This window comes from Scomber japonicus, chromosome 16, assembly GCF_027409825.1.
Source record: "Scomber japonicus isolate fScoJap1 chromosome 16, fScoJap1.pri, whole genome shotgun sequence".
Lineage (NCBI taxonomy): Eukaryota > Metazoa > Chordata > Actinopteri > Scombriformes > Scombridae > Scomber > Scomber japonicus.
In genome coordinates this window covers 5,670,444-5,691,624 of record NC_070593.1, presented here as the reverse complement: position 1 = coordinate 5,691,624, position 21,181 = coordinate 5,670,444, and the positions used below count along the sequence as shown (strand labels likewise).

Below are 21,181 nucleotides of genomic sequence, written 5' to 3'. Positions count from 1 at the left end.
AGTTGGAATAACTTGTGTATGTCTATTAGTTCTTGCAACATTTTTCTAAGCTCGTAGCTCTTTAACCCACATTAAAAACAAATCTGGCGCTTGTCTGACTGACGTAATAATAACAATCTTGCGAAAGTGATGTAGCAACAACATCTGGACACAAGTGGTCAGCTCCAGATGCATAATAGAGACAGATGTGAACAGCAATGTGTCTCTGCTGCCAGTGTTGTAGTTCTCTAATTTAATACTTTATAGAAGCTTTACTACTATAATACTGGAGTGTTAAGATGTTCTAATCAGATAATTTCAAGATTGGTATGCAGATCTAATATTGCAAAGCTGATACAAAGTACATGAAGTTCTCCAAAGAAGAAAGAGAGTAAAATATTCTGCATGTCTGAAAGTTGAATAATTTTGCATTAAAAAATAACCAAAATCAGTTTTTCTTCAGATGTTTTTAATTTATTTTTTTACATGCATCAAAACAGTTAATATACAACACAATTATAATAAAACGAAACAATTTGTAATGTTGCTGTCAGTCATCATCATCATAATAATGTCTTCTTCTCTTCTTCTCGTCATCCTTAAGCGATGAAAACAGAGCAGCACCCAACATTGCGAAGGCGGCTACACCTACGCCTACTGCAGCGACGCCAGCCACCGCAGCCGCTGTTTTAACCTGCAACAGACAAGTGAGTGACAGACTCAGAGTCAAAAATGTGCCTTTGAAAACATTTAACATATCATAACATCATAACAGAAAGTGTGTGTTGTGTGTCGCTCAGTATCTAGGTTTATGTCCGATGGTTCAGTGCCAGTGCAGGAAGTAGATTGCATTTAATGTAATGAGGCAAAAAGGATGTATATGTCTCGTGCATAAGTTTAACGCAGGAGATCAAACTTTACTCCCCTCCAAAGCAATAATTTTTACCTTTATGTTACCTACAGTATAATGACAATCTTGTTTAGTGCTTTAGCTGTCAAACGCTAACCTATATAACCGTAGTTCATTTGATTAATAACTATAATCTCGAGGTCAAGAATTTTAAAGCATTGGCATTTCCTGGAGTGGTAAAATATGTATCTGTATTTGTACTGTATTTGCTGAGGAGGCTAATTTGCATTTGAGATCACCAAAATAAAACTGAGAGAAAAGCAAATTTCTATATTAATCTTTCTATATGAATAGTAATAACTTCACAGGAAGGTTCTCAAAAGTTAATAACACTTCTTCTTATGTGTGTTAATTAGTGAACAGTTTTAATTAAGGTCTTATAAAGGTAGGCATTTCAATTCAGCCAAATAATAGTTTTACACTGTTTTAACTATTTAACTGTAAGGATTGATGAAAAGAGTGTTCATTAGTGAGTTTTGGAGGTGTTGGGTTTTATTACCCTTAAGTGGATCCACCAGCTGTTTCTCCTTGTTTCTAAGTTAAGCAAAGCTAACTGGCTACTGGTGGTAACTTCATAGTCACTTGATTTTCTTATATTTATGAAAAACCAAAAAAAAAAAGGAGTATCTGCCAAAAATATTGAGCTTTAAAGGACACATGTTTGTTTTTTTTTGACTGACAGAAAACAGCTGCAACCACAGATTGTAAGAATGCACATAAAGCAGCAAAACAAAACCTAATAAAGTTCTGATTTCAGCACTGTTAAAACGGACCAAGAGATTCAGCTATTGTCAATAATGCATCTTCTGATTCAGCAGCACAGCTTCAAAATGGTTTTTTTTTGCATTTTGGATAATTATGCATATGGCTACAACACAGTGACGGTGACAGATGTGCTAAGTGGGTTGATTAAACAAGCTTTTTTAAAACTTGTAAAATCAGCTTGTTAATCATCTTGTGTTGTTGTAAGAAATATGGGCAATCACAATTTATTCAATACCACATCTGCTTCTTATCAGCTGTTATAGATTGTGTGAGATCTGTGTATTGTTACGATGAATAAGAGGCTCATATGATAAACTCATCCAGCATCCAGGTGCAGACACACGACAGGCTGTGAATCACTTTGATAAAGGGATTTCCCACTGAAACATCAATAAAATATGCTACTACATTTACATCTGCTTCTGATTTTTACTCATGATTAGTGGACATGGCTGAATACCTTTTTAATTCTCGCTGTGTCTGCAGGACAAAAAAATATTTTAAGAGTTTGGATGTTTCTCAGTTTGACCTTTTATTGATAGTAAGCCACAAGAAACCACAGGTGCCACTGAATTCAACAGGCCTGGATTTTTGGGAAGTGATTCATCATGTTTTTTTGTGCTTGGCATGCACATGGATATATCTGTTTCCATGTCAAGTTGAGAACAAGAAAAAGACACGTAATCCTACTACTGATTGTTGAAATATCCTACTGATAGGCCTGAAGCCTGCTGAGGGGAAACTGGCCACTGGGCTCATTGGGGGGGGGGGGGCGGGGGAGGCTTAAAGAGACAGGAGCTGAAACTGTTTCACAAAGAGGCTAAACTGAAGGGTTGCATTACAGGCTGGTATAAGATACATAAGGAGTTTTTTTTAACTGTAACTCTGGCCCAAGAAAATAATAGTTATTATAATAATACATTTTATTTCTATAGCACCTATAGTTACAAGGTGCTTCACGTATCATTTATGCAAATTAAAAGGAACAGAATATCATACTTAAAACACAACATAAAACAATATCCAAGCATGAATTGATGACACAGGTGTGGAAATATGCATGATACATAGTAGTGATGCTAACAGTAGTATAAAAGCCACAGGACACCTACCTGACGAGACTCTGACTTGCCGTATCGTAGCTCCATGACAAAATGTTCACAGTTGTGATTGACCACGTTGTAAGGCAGATGCTGACCCACCAGCCTGCACGCTTCCCTCACGATGGTGTGGCGGTCACGAGGCTCGTACTCGTCATCCAGGAGGTTGTGGACCTCGTAACGGTCGGATTTAACCACTTCCCATATCGCCTGACGCCTGACCTCCGCTATGCTGCTGTCCAGACAAACCGCTAGGTTAGCGAGAGGTGATGAATAATTATCTGCATCTGTGTTGTAGAGGAGAAAGACAGGAAATGAGAGACAGAATAGTATATTTTTTTGCATCTTTGTTTGCATTTAATCAACAAAAAACCCCAAAAATGAACAAAAGCAGATAACAGAAAGTTAAAGATGGCTGGCCGTTCACTCACTTGGAGGAATTAAATGAACAACTTCATTTCCTCCGATGTAGACAGCCCAGTGCTGGTATGTATTCCGGAAAATTTCAATCAGGTCCCCTGGCTTTACCTCATCGTCAAACTACAATGATGAGAAAAAGGTAAATAGACAGTAAAATAAAACAGTAAAACAAGAATAATAATCAGTCTAATGGTGAAGGATAAATGTTAATAATTATTTGTAATGCATGTCCACTGCAGCAGATTACATTACACTTAAACAATAAACGTATCAGGACATGAATCATAAAAAAAGCAGGGCAAAAGGTGCACACAGGTACGTGCACGGACACAATACCAGCTGGTGGCAAACAGTGGAAAATTTGTTTTGTAACAGAGTTCTGCATTACAGCTTCTGCATTACTGCAATACTATAACACTGTCAGACTTAAAATGAAGGGAAAAGGTATCAAATTCAATGCAGCAGTCGTCTTTTGTATTCCAGTACATGCTTTTTCCTGGTACCTACATTAACCACAATGCAACTCAACTCTACAGATTTGGGTGTGCTAAGCTAATAGTGGCTAATGTAGCCTTGAGCTGCCACACTCAAGCAGACATGAGGATCAGCTACAGAGATCTGGTACGGTAAGTTGGTAAGTCTGGTCAGTTGACTCAATTGACGTTACTTGAGGTAATTTATCAGATTTCTCACAGCTCCTTCTTGAGCCATAAAAGGTTATAATTAACTTTTTTTCACATATGGAGCAGTACTTCCCCTTTAAGCAGACTTTGATGCTTGAAATTGACGGGGTTCCCCTTTAAAATTCTCATACTTTACTTGTATCATCACTTGATTCAGTTTATTCTTGTTGTCTATCTTCTGCTATATTACTTCAAGAAAGAGTCTCCTTTTTTAATCTATGTTTTTTCTTATTCTAGTGTTTCTTTCACCAAAGTGATAACACATTGTTTCACAGCAGCCAACTCCGACTGAAATTTCCATTTTAGTTATTTGTTGCAATCCAAGAAATCTTTACGCATCGAATCTGCAGCATGTATAACTAACATGAAATGTGCTGCAGAAGTATAAGATTATCAAGTTGTTTATCATATAAGTAAAAAACAGTAATAAGTATGAGCTCAAGTTTAACAAACATCAGTGCACAATCAGTCATCAGTGAAGGAAGAACTCACCAGTGTTGGAGCCATGTCTTCTGCTTTGCATCTACTGAACAACAGTGGTGAGTTGCAGCCTATTTATTGCTGCTGGAATCGAAACTTACGGGTGCCTACGTTTGGGAAGCAAAAGTGCTCACAGCATCTAAAGGTGATAAACACACAAAGACAACAGAGATTAGATAAAGACATAACCCGTTTTACAGCATGAGTCAGCAAATCATTGACTACAGTGAGTGTAAATATTGAACTGCCTGTCAGGTGATGCCAAGTGCAGCAAGGCTGCAAAGGCTAAGTTTCATTTCCTGTGAAATGTATTGATACATTCAGCATACCTGGGGTTAAAGTGTAAGGTGCTCTTCCTATTTTCCACTTTGCTGCTGCAATAATATAAATTTCCCTACTTTATGATAAATAAGGGAATATCTTATCTTAAAGCCTCTTCATGCTTTAAAGCAGTAGGTTGAACCTTTACATACTGTTCAGGGTCAAATATGACCTTTTTACACTCGAATAAATAAAACATTGGGTCAACAAAAAAAATATGTTAACGTTTTCCACTAGAATTTTTAAGTTAAGCCAATAAATAGTTATTGCCTTATTTTAAGGTTTTCAGACCCTTCTTGCTACAGTCGGTCCTGTTAAACACAAAGAAACTGAACTGAATTAATGAATTAATACAAAAGTCTACTCCACAGTTTGACTTCACACACATCAGATAATTACTGTGTGTATTGATTTTAATTAAGAGACAACACACACAATTGAATGCAGAGGATAATCAGTAGCCTGCACATATAACACAAATATGTATCTCCCAGCTTATTATGGAGGCAGAAACCTTAACCCTGTGGCCCGTCAACTGATACAGAGAGTCAGAGATGGACGGGTTAGTTAATGAAACGTCCCTCTGGAGTAAATTAGTTTGTCAGTGAGACGGCTCACAGTGAAATAGTCAAGGGCAAACAAGGTATCGCTGCTCTGTTACTCTAAATTTAGAGAGAAAATCAGCTTTTATTGGATGTGACTGTTAACCAAGTGAGGTGCTTTCAGAGGGGAGAATAAAAGTACTTCCTCTGTGAATGCTTATCATGGTTCAAACAGTTCATGTGATAAAACACTGATTTGGAGCAGGGTTATCTGTCAATATGAGAGATATTATGGGTGTTATAACATTTGTTTTTCTGTCCTGAGACACTAGGAAATAGAAAGTTAACACCTCTTCCTGTATGGCCATCGTATCCATGGTACTAGTGATTTTCCAAATGTAATGTTAAATGACCACTGTGCCTCTTAAACATGGCTGGCAAGCTCCACTATGCAGGTATGTTGTCATATGTCAGCTTTATTTTGGTGGTATCCATGTCTATTATATAATGCAAGAGTGTTTTGGTCATTTGGAAACCTGCTTTGCTGCAGTTCAAACAGACTCTGATTTGGTTTGTTTTAGTTGAGCTCTGGTGCAGCAGTAACTGTCAGACCCACCACATGACCCTGTAACAGTATATATGTGATTTCAGCATGAAATTTAAATTGAAACTACAGTTAAAAACTATCTGCTAATCCTGGAAACAGCCTAGAAAGTGATCAGTCAGTAACAGTAACTATGCTCCATGTAACATTACAATACACAACCTTTTCTTTTTCATCCTGTTTCTGCCAATCTATGATTATTTAGAGATATTCTTTATTTGGATTCCCATTATCTTGCCCAAAATGGCTACTAGCATACCTGAAGTCCACATAATAATGGCAACAATAAAACAAAAAACACAATTTAAAATCACATTTATCATTAAAAAAAGACATAAATCAGAAAATAAGTGAAATAACTCTACAGGTAAGATTCTTTAGTGACTTTTTGTGGTCCAGTTGCTGCCTTACAACTCACAATCTCATGCTTATAATTGATTATTTCTTTATAAGCCCTGTGTGATACCAGAGAAGAGAAATTTCTTTCCTCATATGGGTCCATGCAGCGCTGAGAGATTATCAAAATTGCCCAATCTATCTATCTAATTATCTGTAAACTCATAAACAGTCATGTGTAGCAGCGATCTTGTACATGTCTATGCACCTTTAAGAGCCACTTGCACACAACTGTAGCAATGGCAGGTGAATTTTATGGAATATAAACCAGAAAGGGGAAAGAGGGAAAAAAAAGCCCCCAGTTTCTTTCTTATTAGCAGGAAAGCGTCCAAACTGGGACACCTGTAGTTAAATTTCTCCCCAGTTACTCAATAAGAGCTTAAAACAGGAAGCCCTCAATCAGAGCAGCACAGGGATCCTACCAGCCTTTTAGCTGTGCAGGATGTTTGGAGAAATTCCCCCCACTCAGATCAGTGCTGCTGTGCTTTTTATTAAATACAGCTGTATTACAGTCCTGAAACTCCGGCCAAGAATCTTTTTTTTTTTTTTTTCCCCCTTTCCTTCTTTTCCTTTCTTTCCTCCTGTATTTTCTCTTCACTGTTCTGCTCTCTTCTGGTTGTCTTCACCTCATTGACAACGGACAGAAGCCAGAGGAGGGATTTGACACCAAACATTCATCTCTCTTCCTGTCTGTCAGCGCTGCTTTTTACCACAGCACCTGTTGAACCGCCTGCCTTTATATGCCGTCACCTGCCCACTCCTTCACCCAGATTCTCAATATCATATGTGTGTTTCTCTTCTTTTCTTCTTTTCTCTCTCTCTCTCTCTCTTTCCTGTTTTTCATTTCTTACTCACTCTGGTACTTTCTTTCAGGAAATAACAGTAAAAAAATATTCCACCAAAGCAGAAGTATTGCACTTGATACTGATCCTTTAGTCTCTGCAGAATTGAATAAATAAGGCATTTGGTTTTAAAGGATAAGTCCGCAATTTTTCAAGTCTCGCTGTAATCAATCGTCTTGTAAATGCTGCCTTAGAGCAAAACGAAGGAATTACAGGATATCTACTTGATATGACTAACTGGACAGCTAAAGCTTCATATTATAGCTTCAAATAAACTTTATTATATTTTTTTTTTTGCACAAAAGGAGGACTGTGGATTTTGTCTACCATCACTTACATTGAAAACACTTTATGAAGGAATCTCTTAATGGTCAGAATGAACAGGAGGAATGATTACTGCATGAGAAAAACTGTGTTCATGTTAGTGTTCATGTAGGCGTTGGATTGTTGGTTTGTGACAGATTTGAAAAATTCATACAAAAAAAAAAACACATTACCTCACATTTTCTTTTCCATGTCTGCCTCTTCTCATGTCATCAAAGTGCTAATGGTAGAGTTATAATGTCCAACCAATGTTTTCTGTTATAATTTTGCTAATGTTTGGTTTTTATTTTTCCTTCTTTATGAAAACAAGCCAAAGCGTTCAATCTTAAGCACCTGACATTTAGATTTTATGGTGTGCATATAGTTAAATCTGTAATTCTTCCCAATGTAAATAAAACACGTCTAAAAACACACATATCATCATTAGTCTTTTTCTATATCTCCAATCCAACTAACTACCAAGTGTTATCACTATAAAACACCATCATTTTCTCCCTCTCTCTCTTTACTTTATTGCCTCATTCACTTATTTCCGTACCTGCTTCACATCTTTGTCTTCCTCTCTCTCTCTCAGTTAGTCGCTTCTCTCACTTTTTCATCTTAAACTCTCACATCCTTTAATTCTTCCCACTCTCTCATGGCCACCCTCCCTCTCACCTTTCTACTTCTGACCTCTGACCTCTCACTTTGGAAAGCGTAACATATATATATGTGTGTGTGTCTGTGTGTGCGTGTGCAGGTTTTAATCAGAGCCTGGGGCAGAAAGTGGAGCTCCCATCCCTCCTGGTTTTAACGTCTACCCCCTCACATTCCTCCTAATCCCCTTCTTGTGGGCGCAGTCTACCTCTCCTCATGTAACTGACAAGCAGCAGTAAAACCCTTGGTGAGCTTCGACCGGCAGACTCTCACTTTTCCCACCTTTTTCTCCTGCAGTCGAGCCTACTCCTCCCACTTACTGAAGGTTCAGGCAGGCAGGGCAGTGTCAGATGTTGGTCTTTGATATGCTAATACTTTCCTCTTTTTCATGTCTTTTTAAAGCATTGACTGGTAGAGGTGCGAGCACAGCATGATCCTCAGCCTGTTACAGTGAAAGAGGGAGGAGATATTGTTGAAAGCGTCCTGCTTAGTCAGTGATTTGCACTCTTTTCCCTCGCAGCGTCTAAAAAGAAGAAACCACTTCAATCAGCTGAGAACAATGCATGTTCAGGAATTTGTCGTGGTGACAGGGGAGTGGCGGCCGGCTGACAGAGGACAATCACTCTGCACCCTGGACAAAGTTGTCCCTTTATGAAAAGGTTCAAGTACACACAAAAGTGTGTGGCTGTGTAAATAAAGACACAACAAGACACATGAATGACTGGAGGTCACAAACAGGGCTGAGGGCAAACAACAGATCAAACAGTGAAACCGAGTTTTTGGTGCTGAGGCTTCAGGTAAGAAGACAAGCTGCATGAATGCCTTTGAAGGAGCTTTAAATGGCTTCATTAAGGGTTAATGTATCATTTCATAATGATCTGTAGATCAGTAATATGCCTTTAAGGACAACTATAATTAAATATTTGGAATTCATTATTATTTCTGTAAATTAGCTTTTCTCACTGCTACAGATTAAATTAATTTAATGAGAATAAAGGGTGCAAAATGACCTGTTCAGAAAAACAAGGTTAAGGACTTTGATTTGTTTGTCACGACTCAAGGCTTTATAACCAGTTTTTGACCTACTTGTGACTTGTTAATGATCTATAAAGCACTAATAAATAAATAAAGTTGTGTACATTAACAAAGCCATGTGTTAAAATGCAGAAATCAATCAGTATACTATCTCACAAAGTGGTACAAACATTTTAAAAGGTGCAAGGCAAACCTAATTTCTGTGTTTGATAGAAGAGAAAGAGAGAAAGGATCCTTCAGACTCCAGGGAAATTAAATGGTGTCTATAATATTTTTCATATATTTTAGATTAACGTTAACTCAGCCTAAACAATTTACACCAGACGACGCCCAGTAGCTGCCTCCTGTACCCACATTCAACCACAGGAGGACCGTAAATCATGCCGGCTCTTTGGCAGAAGTCATGGATCATCCTACAATGGTTAATTAAAGCCAGATCAATCTTGGTGCCACCGGTTCCTTTTTTTTCTTGTAATGCTGCATCTCCAGAATGCAATCCCACGGTACCTTCAGCCGAGCGAGGCAGAGGAGGAGGAGGAGGAGGAGGAGGCAGGATGACGAGGCCCGTGATGTTTGCTCAGGACTAGAAAGGAGGCTGCCACTCATATTTGTACAGAGGACAAAGCCTCGCAGGCACTCTGGCACCATATGAAAGACGTGTTTTCACAGAGCATACAGCAAATACAACTGTTCACTTTTTTTTTTTTTTTTTGCTCTTTTCCAAAAGCCATCGCCACATTTCAGCAAAATTTGTTCTGTGCCAGTTGCCATGGTGACCGGTCAGCGCAGCAGTAGAAAGAGGATAGTCGGGGGCGGCCGGGGGCAGAGTTCAGATCTGAGTTCCTTATTACTGTATTGGTGTCACGCTGTGCATAATTACAAAAGGCAGTTTAGATACTAAAAAGGAGAACAATGGTACAAGTGGATTAAAAAAGAGAAGAGATGTTTAAATAATGAGGAAAAAACAAAGAAGGAGTTGGTGCACTTTAGGCCAAAACATTACAACTATAAAATTGAAGTTGGGTTTCAACCAATTGGAGCTTGATGCTTGAATTTATTCTGTCTCTGTCTGGCATACGGTAGAGCAGATACTTCTTACAGCGGTTAGTTGGATGTAGAAAGAACAAAGCCCCAGTTAATAATCACTCTAAAGAAAAAAGGGAAAGTCTGGATTCAACCTCTGGGTACCATAAATATCAGAATATGTTTTATGGCAATCCTTCCAGTTATTCGAGATACTTCATTGTAGACCAAAGTGGTTGACTGACCGGCTCATTGAAGATTAGATTATGCAAAACCGCTAATGTGACAGCTTACTTTATTTTGTAGGAGCAGCTTTTTCGAGACAGGTTTTAGTTGGCTAAATGTGCTAATTTGTGTGTCAAAAGTTCACCAAATTAGACAATTTATCCTCTAATCAAAACATTTCCAGTGTAATTTTAGCCCTAAATTTCACTATAATAACACTGCTGTCATGTGAGTGCCCAAATACACTGCACTGAGGCAGGATAGGCTGATAAAAAGAGACTTTTACTGAATAAATGAAGCAATAAGCATATTTATATTCAATCCAAACAATCAAACAAACAACTCCAGAGAAGTAATATAGGCAGCAGGTCTAAACACTGGTAGGAGAAAACATGCAGAAAAACAGGAATACAGCAACAGATGACTGGAGACATTTGCTTAAGGTGGCGAATTGACCCGCCATCTTTCACTTGATTTGTTAAAGCTCTCTGATGTCCAGCTGGTTTGAGAGAGGAAACATTTTTAGTTGCTTGTTTTATTAAAAAGAGAACAAGAAATACTCCACAGACGTTAATGACAGTGAAATGTTTGATAAAACTCGGTGTCATGACAACAAAAAGGGAGACACACCACGGCAAATGTTTAACAAAATACATTTATTTAAGCAAAAAAAAAAAGAGAGACCAAATTAGAATGATTAAAGTATGAGGTTTGGACATCAGTGGCATCAGTAATGTAAAGGCTGGATGGTGGATGTGTGTGTGATTGTGTTTTTAAGATAACTATAACTGAAGCTACAGATCCAGAAACCAAATTAATAATGGGGCCTGTCAGGAGAAACAAAGGGGAGACAGTCAGCAGGGAAGGTCTAAAGGTCCATTGGGAGCGTACCTATGTTCCCCGGGTCCTATGTTCACCGATCGCGGCTAACTCGGTTGCTAGCTCAGCGGCTAATTCGGCTGCTAACTCCGCTGCTAGCTCAGCGGCTAACTCGGTAACTCAGCACAGACTCAAACGTTTATGACAACAACAAACTCAAAAACAAACAAGGCGACAGTGGAGAAGATATTGATAATGTTCCTCTTGCATAAAAGACAAAAACAATATGTTTAAAGTTTCTAACCAACTCGCTAAACCTTTCCTCAAAAAGTTCCTCCATTGTTATTTCTTCTTCGTGTCTCACTAGAGCTACGTATCGAGTAGTGACAGCAACACTGCCCCCTCATGGTTTCCGGTGGTACTGCTCCGTTTGGTCCGTATCCGTAAGCTTTATGGAAACGTGCAGAAATACAGATGAAATATATATAAATATTTAATGTTGAGCATAAATGGGCCTTAAAGCTCTCACGCAGCCCCCACATGAGTGAGAAAGAGGAGTCACATTAAAGCCACATGACACTGGGCCCAGGTGCTCTGAATTACTGCAATCAGCCTCAGCTCTTTACCTTCAAGGGAGAGAGAAATTAGGCGTGCCCACACATGAACCCACAGGGGCATCACACTCTGTATTATAACTTTGCAAACTGTTGATTCTGCAAATGTATGTTATGTTTATGCACAACCCTACCCACGTTATTCCTGTTCCTCCTGCAGGTGTGCTGGCAGTTGACAGGTGGTGACTGAGGCAGGTGTGTTTTTGAATGTTGTAATCTCAAGCGTGTCTATTATACTGTATATGCAAATCATTTGTATGAATTATGGTGAGTAATTAAAAGATCAAGTAAAGCCATACTAGTACATCTCATCATCTAAAAAAAGGGGAACAAGTTGTTTGCTTTTTCTATCCTCTTGCAGATGGAGTAAGCATGCAGCAGTGGCGATATTGAGCTCATATGGTGCAAAGTGGGACCTCACCAACTGTAACAACAATAGCTTCTCATCTGTGCAAAAACTGGATCGGTTCACCCATTCCTCTGGATCTTTTCGCTGCCAAGGATTTTCATGAGAAGAGACGTGAAGAGAAATGAGAAGAGAGAGAGAGACAGAAAATATGCCAGCTACTGTAGAGTTGTCATCCCCAAAAACTCAGATGACATGCCAATAAGTTCTTTGCAGCTCCGGCCAGTGAAACTCAGAAGGGCTATAAGCAGCATGGGATGATGTGTGATGTGAAAAGGCTTCTGGGTCCCCTGTGCAGACTTCCTGCTCTGGGCCAATCAACCAAGACAACTAATAACACACTGTACCCGCCAACTCCAGGAACTGATCTGACCCTGAATGCAACTCTGACCTCCCTGTGGCCTCAGTCAATGAAATAGTCTATATGCATTTTTTTCCCCCTCTGTCTGTGCATGTGTGTCCTGATTAATTTCACATTTTGTCCCAGTGCATGTGTTTAATGCATGTTGCCTGTATCTGTGTGCATATCTGTGCATTTTTTTAAATCATGTATGCACCTGGTTGTGTGCCCATGCAGCCTGTAGATGGGGGTGTGTATTCTTGTGTGGGTGTTTGTGTGTATCTGTAGAGGTGTAGTCCTGTGATATCAAGCTAAAAAAAAAGAAAGAAAAATGCAAGGGAGGTGGAAGTTATGAGCTTTTAAAAGGCATTTTTTGTATCTGTATTTGATTCATTTTATACCACAATAGTCCTAAATTGTGATTTCTTTCCTGTTGGGTTTATTAGTATGCAAATGTTTAAAGTAGCATCAGTCCTGCTGTGCTCTTTTTATATCTGAGTGTGTTTTGTTAAATTGAATTAGACTAAATTTATGTTTGTGGATTTATTTCTGGCTGGGTGGACATAATTGCTTTAATATGCAAAACCAAATGAAAAAAACACATTTGTAGGACTCAAGTATGAAATAAAATGACTTGATAAGATACAGATTTTTTTTGTAGTAAGTCAAGTTACTGTTGATTTTAGAGCTGATATAATTTTATGTCTTTCTGTCTGTTTCAATATACATCTCTGTACGTGTTTATGCATGTGGATGACTGTGTGTTTATGAGCCGTGACTGTTAAATGCTTCTGTGCTGGAAAAAGATGTGGTAGAAACAAACTTTTCAGAGTTCAGGGAAGTGTGAGAATCAAGAGCAGGCAGAAGGTGGATGATGAAGATTTACAGACAGAAGAAACCGCCTTCTGCTCGCCCTCTGTGGTCTCCTCTGAGATCTCATCCATGTGACAGAAAGAAGACGGTAGGATATTTTAACCAGCCGGCAACAGTTGAAAGGTGCCCAACTGCCGGTGACTCACTCAAAACATACTGCTATTACACGTCTGTTGGGATTGAAATTATTCCCATGTGAGCGGTGAAATAAAAAAAAAAAAAAAAAAAAGCTTCTGAAACATTAAAACAGTAAAAGTAATAATCCACGACAGGTTCATATAAATAGAAGTCCAATCTGCTACCAGTGATTCGACCTGCGGCCAGTTCATGAAAGCTTTAACACTTGTGGTCTTAACATGCAACGTCTGGTAGCTTTTTTTTCCCAGGAATAACCGTCTGCTTGCTCGGAAAAGAAGTACTTAACGTGACCGGTTTTTGCTCGCACCAAAAAGAGAAGAAGAAGAAGAAGAACTTAGCGTGAGAAGTGATGGCAACCAAGAGTAACAGGCAAAGAAAACAGAATCAACCACAGAAAGTTAAAGGAATTGTTTTTACATTTGGCGTAAAATGTAGAACAATTTGCTAGATTGATACCACTCACATGTTTATCTGTTAAACACAAAGCTGGAGATAGTTATCTTGGCCTAGCGTACATGCTGCAAGCAAAGGGATACAGCTTTGAACATAATAAAGCATAAATCTAACTCGTGTGTTGTTTGTCCAAGTAACTTTCAAGTTACATATTTCTACTGTCGTTAAATATCTGGTGTTATGTTAGAAAGAAACAACAGTCTGATATTTTTTCTTATAAGGCCTTTCTGCTGGAGCTAGCCTGCAGTCTGTACAGGTACATCCATACACACTTCTAAACCTTTGCTTCAGTTCTTTAGCTTTATTTATTATCATGACATCATGTATAGGATAGAAATGCATATTTAGGACTAAAGGCTTTTAATTCTCTCACATAAAGTTTAATCCTTGTGGCGTCATCTCTTTTGCCTTCTTTCCTTCCTTCTTCTCTCTTTCTTTAACTTTTCCTTCCTTCTTCCTCTCCTCCTTCCACCCTTCCTACCTCCCTCCCTCCCTCTTTACTCCTTTCCTTCCTTCCTTCCTTCCTCCCTTCTCTCCTAAATTCCTTCCTCTTTTCGTCCTTACTCCTTTCCTTCCTTCCTTCCTCCTTTCCTTCCTCCCTTCCTTCTCTCCTAAATTCCTCCCTCTTTTCATCCTTACTCCTTTCCTTCCTTCCTTCCTTCTTCCTTACTCCTTTCTTTCCTTCCTGCCTTCCTTCTCTCCTTGCTTCTTTCCTCTTTTCCTCCATACTCCTTTCCTTCCTTCCTTCCTGCCTTCCTTCCTTCCTTTCTTCCTTCCTTCCTTCCTTCCTTCCTTCCTTCCTCCTTACCTTCCTTCTTCCTGTCCTTACTTCCTTCCTCTTTTCCTCCTTACTCCTTTCCTTCCTTCCTCCTGTCCTTCCTTGACCTGAGGACAACAGGAGGGTTAAGTCACTCACTGTTTGTTAGTTAGCTAGCTACAGCTAATAACTAAAAACTACAAGCCACCTTTTATCAACTTTTTCCTGAGATCAAACACCTATGGTTAAAAAAAAGCTATGATTTTGCAGAGGTTTATATACTGTCTTCACTGTAAACTGCATCTATACATACGTGCTGTGCTAGGATGGAAAGCTTGAAAGGTGCAGCAACAGTAACTGCGGAGGCGAGGCATAGTTTCATATAAATATAGGGAGATGTTTTTAGCTGTCAGGAACAATCCTTCAGGTAGGAAGTATTCAAATTTTTATGTAGATTTTAGCACTGAGTCCTTAAAAGGGACGTATCATGTACATATCTAGGTCTACATTTATATTCTGGGACTGTACTGGAATATCTTTGCATGATTTACAGTTCAAAAATACTCCTTATTTATCTTATACTGGCCCCATGCAGCTCCTCAGTTCATCCTCTGTCTGAAACAGGCTGTTTTAGCTCCTGTCTCCCCAAGACCCCCACCCCCCCAAAGGAGCCCACTTTGCTCTGATTGGCCAACGTTCTCATTGTTTTTCTCTTGTAGATATTTGAACCAAAATCCAAAATGAAATACACAAATAGGCAACACGAACAAACTGTAGAACAATCTTAGCAACAAAGACTTTCTGTTTTGACCATGCAAACAATCTGATGTCATTATGAGGAAGAAGTAGAGGTAACTTTGCATATATGAAGCATTCAGAGCAGGTTGAAGCCCTGGCATCTGGCTTTCAGGGAGCATTTTTTACATACACTTTGACTAACATTGGTATCATAACAGTATAAAAATAACAGAAAACAAAAAGCATGATATGTCTCCTTTAACGAGGCTACATATTCCATTATTTATACTTATTAATACATTTTTGGGATAGTTTTAATACCCAAACATACAAAATTTGCTCATCATGTCATTTCAGAGTTACAGTAATAATGATTTTCTGATGTGTAAATAGCATTCATCTCAATCTCCAAGTTGTAATTATGACTGGAAAACCCAAATTTTATGGATATAATGTAATTTTGTCAATGTACAGTAGTTGCCGACCTCTTACAACAAACTCAACGATGATAAAAAACCTTCCTGCATGTCCTTAAAATGGGAATCTTTCTCAGTGTGGCGTTAAAGCAGAAGGTATGCTGTATCATCTTACTTCCTCATTCATTACAAAATTCATTTCATACCCAGACATGCTGACGAGTTTCGGGTGTAAAGCGTTCTCCTTTTTCCTTTAAAAACTGAATTACATCATCATCTCTTAATCATAAAGCCCTACGGAGGTAAACAACACATATCTCAGCTAGATTACAGTCTGAAGTTGCCAGTGAGTGATTCTACAATACATCACTGGCTGCTTCTGCACAGCCACAAATGGAAACTGTTCCCATGTTTTCACCAACCTCTGAACAGATGAGGTAAGAGCGCTGGATAGTTTTATCTAGATAGCAATAGTTCATATGTGGCTCTGAGTCAGCCTATCTACTGTATATTCATTACCCCTAATACAAATGACTTGATGATAAGACGGCGTTCACCCAGAGGGGGTTAGCACAGAGAGCTATTGTTCTGCGGACCTGTTTTCTGACACAGCAGCTCTGTGTGAAAGTGTTTGACAGGACAAGCCCTTGCACCTTTGTCTGAGAGTCGTCAGCTGACTTTGGCTGAGCACTGCTGGATTGACACATCCTGACTTTGTTTGCACAAGGCCTGGCCATGGATGATTGATTACCCCTTATCTCCCCTGGCGAATCAGAGTCTTAATTGAGCACAGTTTTGTTACGGATCCCTTTCTCTGTCCATGAAAGGCTTGGCCGGTGCTCTGGCTTCTCCCTCGCGATGAATGGCTGCATTCTGGGCCAGACCATGCTGTGGGCGGGCCTTTGTTTCACTGACTGATGGCTTTGGGTTGTTGAACAGCTTCCAGGAGATCGTTACTGACTTGATCTGACAGCAGTAGTGACTGCCAGGGCCCGGTGGGCTCCGTTGCCAGCACAGACAGCTGCAGAGAGCAGGGGGCATCGTCCAAGCACACTGACCCCACTTGTATGACTGAGATCACCCACTGCAGCAACTTCGGTTTCACAGCCCACATTTCTTCATGCAGCAGATGTGCCCTCGAGCAAGGCATTTAATCCTTAATCACTCTGGTGGAACTCCTGAGTGGTCAACTCAAATCACAACCGCAGCACGCAAATCTTGGTCTGGCAAGACTCTACAGGCATGTGGTTGGGCTAAGGATGCTGTCAGTGGGCAAAGTGCCTAATTGATTTGCAGTCTATTGGATCAACCTTTTACCAGCCAGCACAGTTTTCTCCTATGAGCTCTTCCTTCACCTGATTGGCTGACTGCTCGCCGTGCAGTCGTTCTGCTCAGCATCATGTTTCTAACCTGTGGTTCTCTTGGACATGTCAGTGAACTTGAATGAATCTGAGGCAAGAATTAGGGCATTTAAGATGCTGAATTGTGCTTAAGTTTGGATCAGTCTTGTAGAAAATATGTTAATACAACTAATTTGTGTTGCTCATGGTTTTGAAATTGCTATCTGGATTGCATTCCCTGGCAAGGTGGGAAACATACAGACATATTGAGGTGGTTAGGGTGGGTTGCAGATGTAAAAAGCACAGGGCTGTAGCAGCAGAGTCTGGGCTTCACATCCTGAATTGCACATAAAAAAAGCACTTTGTATAATTGTAGAAACAGGCAGTGGTTTTGGTTTAATGTTAACAAAGTAAACACATCATGTCTCATGCTTTAAGCCACTGTTGACCAACGTCTTTCCTCTGACCTTAATCAAATGCTGCAAATACTTAAACATATGTGGATACCAAAACATATACCTGACCATTCAAAAATTAATCATGAGCTGATTTTTGTATTGCAAGAGCTAAAACTGTGGAGGAAACTAATGTTGCATGTTGTCAATGAACATTTTTCCATTAAAAACAACAGTATCATATGTTAATGTGATTTTTACCCTAATCTGTGAAACCACTCCTGTTCCTAAACCTAACAAAACCTTCACCATTGCAGTATCAGATGATATTTTTGAAGCTTTTGGATATTTTGGAAAATACTGACAAACAATGGGCTTCATTCATAAACAGCACGTATGTACAAATCTATGCTTAAACTGTGTAAAGAGCAAAGTATATAGTAAACTTTCCCTGGATTAATAAAGGTTATGTCCATCTTATTGAGAAGGAGTAAAGGCTAACAGAAAGTAGGTGGTGCTGGTGGTGCTGATCAAACTGGCTGCTACTGCACTTTTTAATTGCCTACATCTCCAAGCACGCTGGAGTGTGTGTTTTTTTATCTAATTTGTATTGCACAATAAAGCTCTATTCAGACTTTATCTATGAAAAACAAGAGCTACACTTTCAAATGAGGGTCAGCTAGAAGTATGCGATGAAGGTCACAAACATGGCACAAAAATGCCTTTTGTTTTTACGACTATCTTCTCTCTTTATTTCCCTTTCATAAGCTTTAAATGGTCGGCCTCCAACTTCGATAAGCATTTTTTTTCTGCAAAGCACAGAGCTGTTATTTTGCTTCTGCACTATAACTGTAATTAATGGTTCGTCGGTCTCATTTGGGAAACAAATCTAATTACGCACTCCTATAGTTCATACTTTTACAAATAGCTGACAAATTCAGATTAACATGTCATGCTCAGTGAGTTGTTTTTTTGCTATTTTCTGTGGCTGTTGTCGAACACGTACACTAGTGAGAGGCTGAGGGCCAACGACAGCTGACAAAATCTTCCAAATTCAGCTGGATTCAGATTGGCTCGAGGAAGCAGGAGACAGGGACCAGCATCTGCAAAAAAACAAAATCTCCACTACAGTCTCTCTACTGCACTTGCCTCTGGAAGTGAGGAGAGACGAAAGCCAGATTGGTCCTGCGGCACTGACCTCGCCTGAACTCCCAACATCACAGGAACTGATTCCTTTTAATGCCTCTTTGCCTAGCAGGCACTTTCCTGACAAAAAAAAAAAAAGAGCCCCGGAACGGCAAGCATTCTCAACACATTTTCCATTTGTACAGCTGGATGTTTAATGAGGCGGTGCAGGTTAAGATTCAGGTTAAGTGCCGAATGTATTACAGCAGCGGGGGCTCACTGGAGACCTGAACTGATGACCCTCTATTCATTAGCTGCTTTCTCTTCCTGCTAATGGATACAGTAGACGGAGCTGCTGCAGCCTCATATCTTAGAGATTGTGATTTGTCTAGTTTTCCTCTCAGCATCTTAACGCTTTGTTGTCTGTAGAGCTCCGAGACAAACCTACTTGTACAATGAATTTGATTTGACTTTTAATCATCAAACACCTGTTCCTAGTAAGAGGGGGTGAAAAAAGGCAGCTCAAGGCAGACAAGAAGTCAGACTGAGAGGAATTCACAGAGTGGCAGAGCGCTATGGTCCTGTTGGCGTTTTCTCTTTCATAAGCTTTTAGGTGGCTGTGACAGAAAGCAGACACGTCACAGTGAGCCAGCATCCCTGCTGCGGCTCCGTGAGAAAAAGCCAACAAAACCTTTTGATATTTAAACGTACATACACTCGTCTGCTTTACAGTGATGCGCTTCATCTCTCACCTGAGGTATGAGGAGAAGTTCAAAGCACATAACTAAAACTTTATATCTTATCAAAAATGAGTCTTACAACCTCAATACATTTAAATAAAATCTGCAAGGGTAGATAAAATATTTCAATCTGCTTTGAACTGAAATCCACCTTGTTAAAAAAGCTCTCCAGATATAAGTGTCTGTCTCTTAAAACAAGAGAGAGAGCACGGCAGGTTCAAGCACAAAAAGACGAAAAGCAGCAAAATACTTCTGCTAAAATGTACTAAACTAAAATGTTCTCCACAAGTTAATGAATAGAGAAGACTACTTGTGGTCAAAACTACTTTTTCATCTTCAATCTATTATATATTAAACTAGAAGAATTCATAAATGTTCATGTGACTCTTTTTGATTGCCAGGTAGCTGCACCAGAATTAAGAAAACATGAACTCCAATAATAATAATAATAATAATAATAATAATAATAATAATTATTATTATTATTATTAAGCTGCATTGCTATTTTTTCCCTCATTCACTTATTTTTTTTACTTACTTTAAGAATAAAATATTTTAATGACTAAAGGCAAGTCCCTTAATTGTACCCAAATTTCTTGAAAATATTGCATTATGTAACAATACATTTTTGGACATTTTGCAAAAAAAATGCAATTTGGTACAAATTAAAAGACAATTGTAAAAATTAAAAGTGTTGAGTTGGTTGGTAAGTACCTGCTCATTAATTGGGATAATGCATAGTTGTTTTACTTGCCAAAATTCGTAATGAATTTGATTTTTAAGAATCCTTTAAGACAAAAAATAAATAAATACATAAATGAATAAAATAAAACATTATAATGAGTGAGGGTCTGACAGTAATTTTGGTACCACTTATGCAAAACTTACTTTCTAAGTAATTTCCTGGATATTTTCCCCTAACTTCATACATAACAGTTACACAGTTAAACATTTATTTGAAATGTTATGTACTGTAGTAGAGTAATATATAAGGAAATGCACTCATTATGGAGGCTATGTTTGACACACTAAGCTAAACAATGAAAACTAACCATCTGAACTACTTTAACACACCTTTACTGTAAAATGTTACAATTAACTGGTAAAAGCTGCTAAATGACTGAGAAAATCTCCAGGAAATAAGTATAAAATTGAAGGACCTGTTAAATAAAGTGTTACCAGGAGATTTTCAGCAGTACAACGGCAATAATGAAAAGCCACGTAAAGAGCATACCATGTGTGACCGAACTTTATTGTGCCTGACAGAACAGGACACTGCTGTTAAAGTGTTCTCCAGGGCCCGATAACAAACGAGGTGTCTGTCTGTGTGTTAATTTCAAACATGGCAACCAAATGTAGATCCTGAGGGCCAGTTTAAGTCCCATCCTGCCTGCCCCCCCCCCCCCCCCCCCCTCCACTCCCACCTCCCCAGCAGTTTCTCACTGCTGCACAGAGCACCTGTCTCCGCTATAATCACAACAGCGCACGAGAAGCCCCTCGTCTCAGGGTCATTAATTCACCGTGACTACGTACAGAACAGTTGTGCGTGTTAGTGTAAACATTAATTTTGGCCGGCAGCCATACCATCCTGCCATCCAACAGCTGAGGCCAAACAGAGGCCGAGCTGAGGCCGATCCCAGAGGGGAGATCTCCTCAGAAAGAAGCCATCTACAGTATCTGAGCCTGATGGGGAATCAATCACGGCCCCCTCTCCTGGATCAGACTGACCTCCTGTTTCCCAG

At 39.2% G+C, this 21,181-nt stretch overlaps 1 protein-coding gene across 1 annotated transcript; it reads right to left on the bottom strand.

Annotated features, from left to right (window-relative positions):
* Positions 1 to 443: 443 nt before the first annotated feature.
* On the bottom strand, positions 444 to 4,495 carry LOC128375259 (phospholipase A and acyltransferase 3-like). The gene is made up of 4 exons (XM_053335561.1): positions 4,350 to 4,495; positions 3,186 to 3,294; positions 2,767 to 3,041; positions 444 to 673 (listed from the first exon to the last, which is right to left on the bottom strand). The coding sequence occupies exons 1-4, from the start codon at positions 4,362 to 4,364 to the stop codon at positions 530 to 532; spliced, it is 543 nt and encodes a 180-aa protein (XP_053191536.1). The 5' UTR covers positions 4,365 to 4,495; the 3' UTR covers positions 444 to 529.
* Positions 4,496 to 21,181: the final 16,686 nt, after the last annotated feature.

Coding starts and splice junctions, on each gene's coding strand:
- LOC128375259 (XM_053335561.1), bottom strand. Junction 3,042..3,185: donor TGTTCATTTAATTCCTCCAA/GTGAGTGAACGG, acceptor TCTACAACACAG/ATGCAGATAATTATTCATCA. Junction 674..2,766: donor GCAAGTCAGAGTCTCGTCAG/GTAGGTGTCCTG, acceptor TGTCTGTTGCAG/GTTAAAACAGCGGCTGCGGT.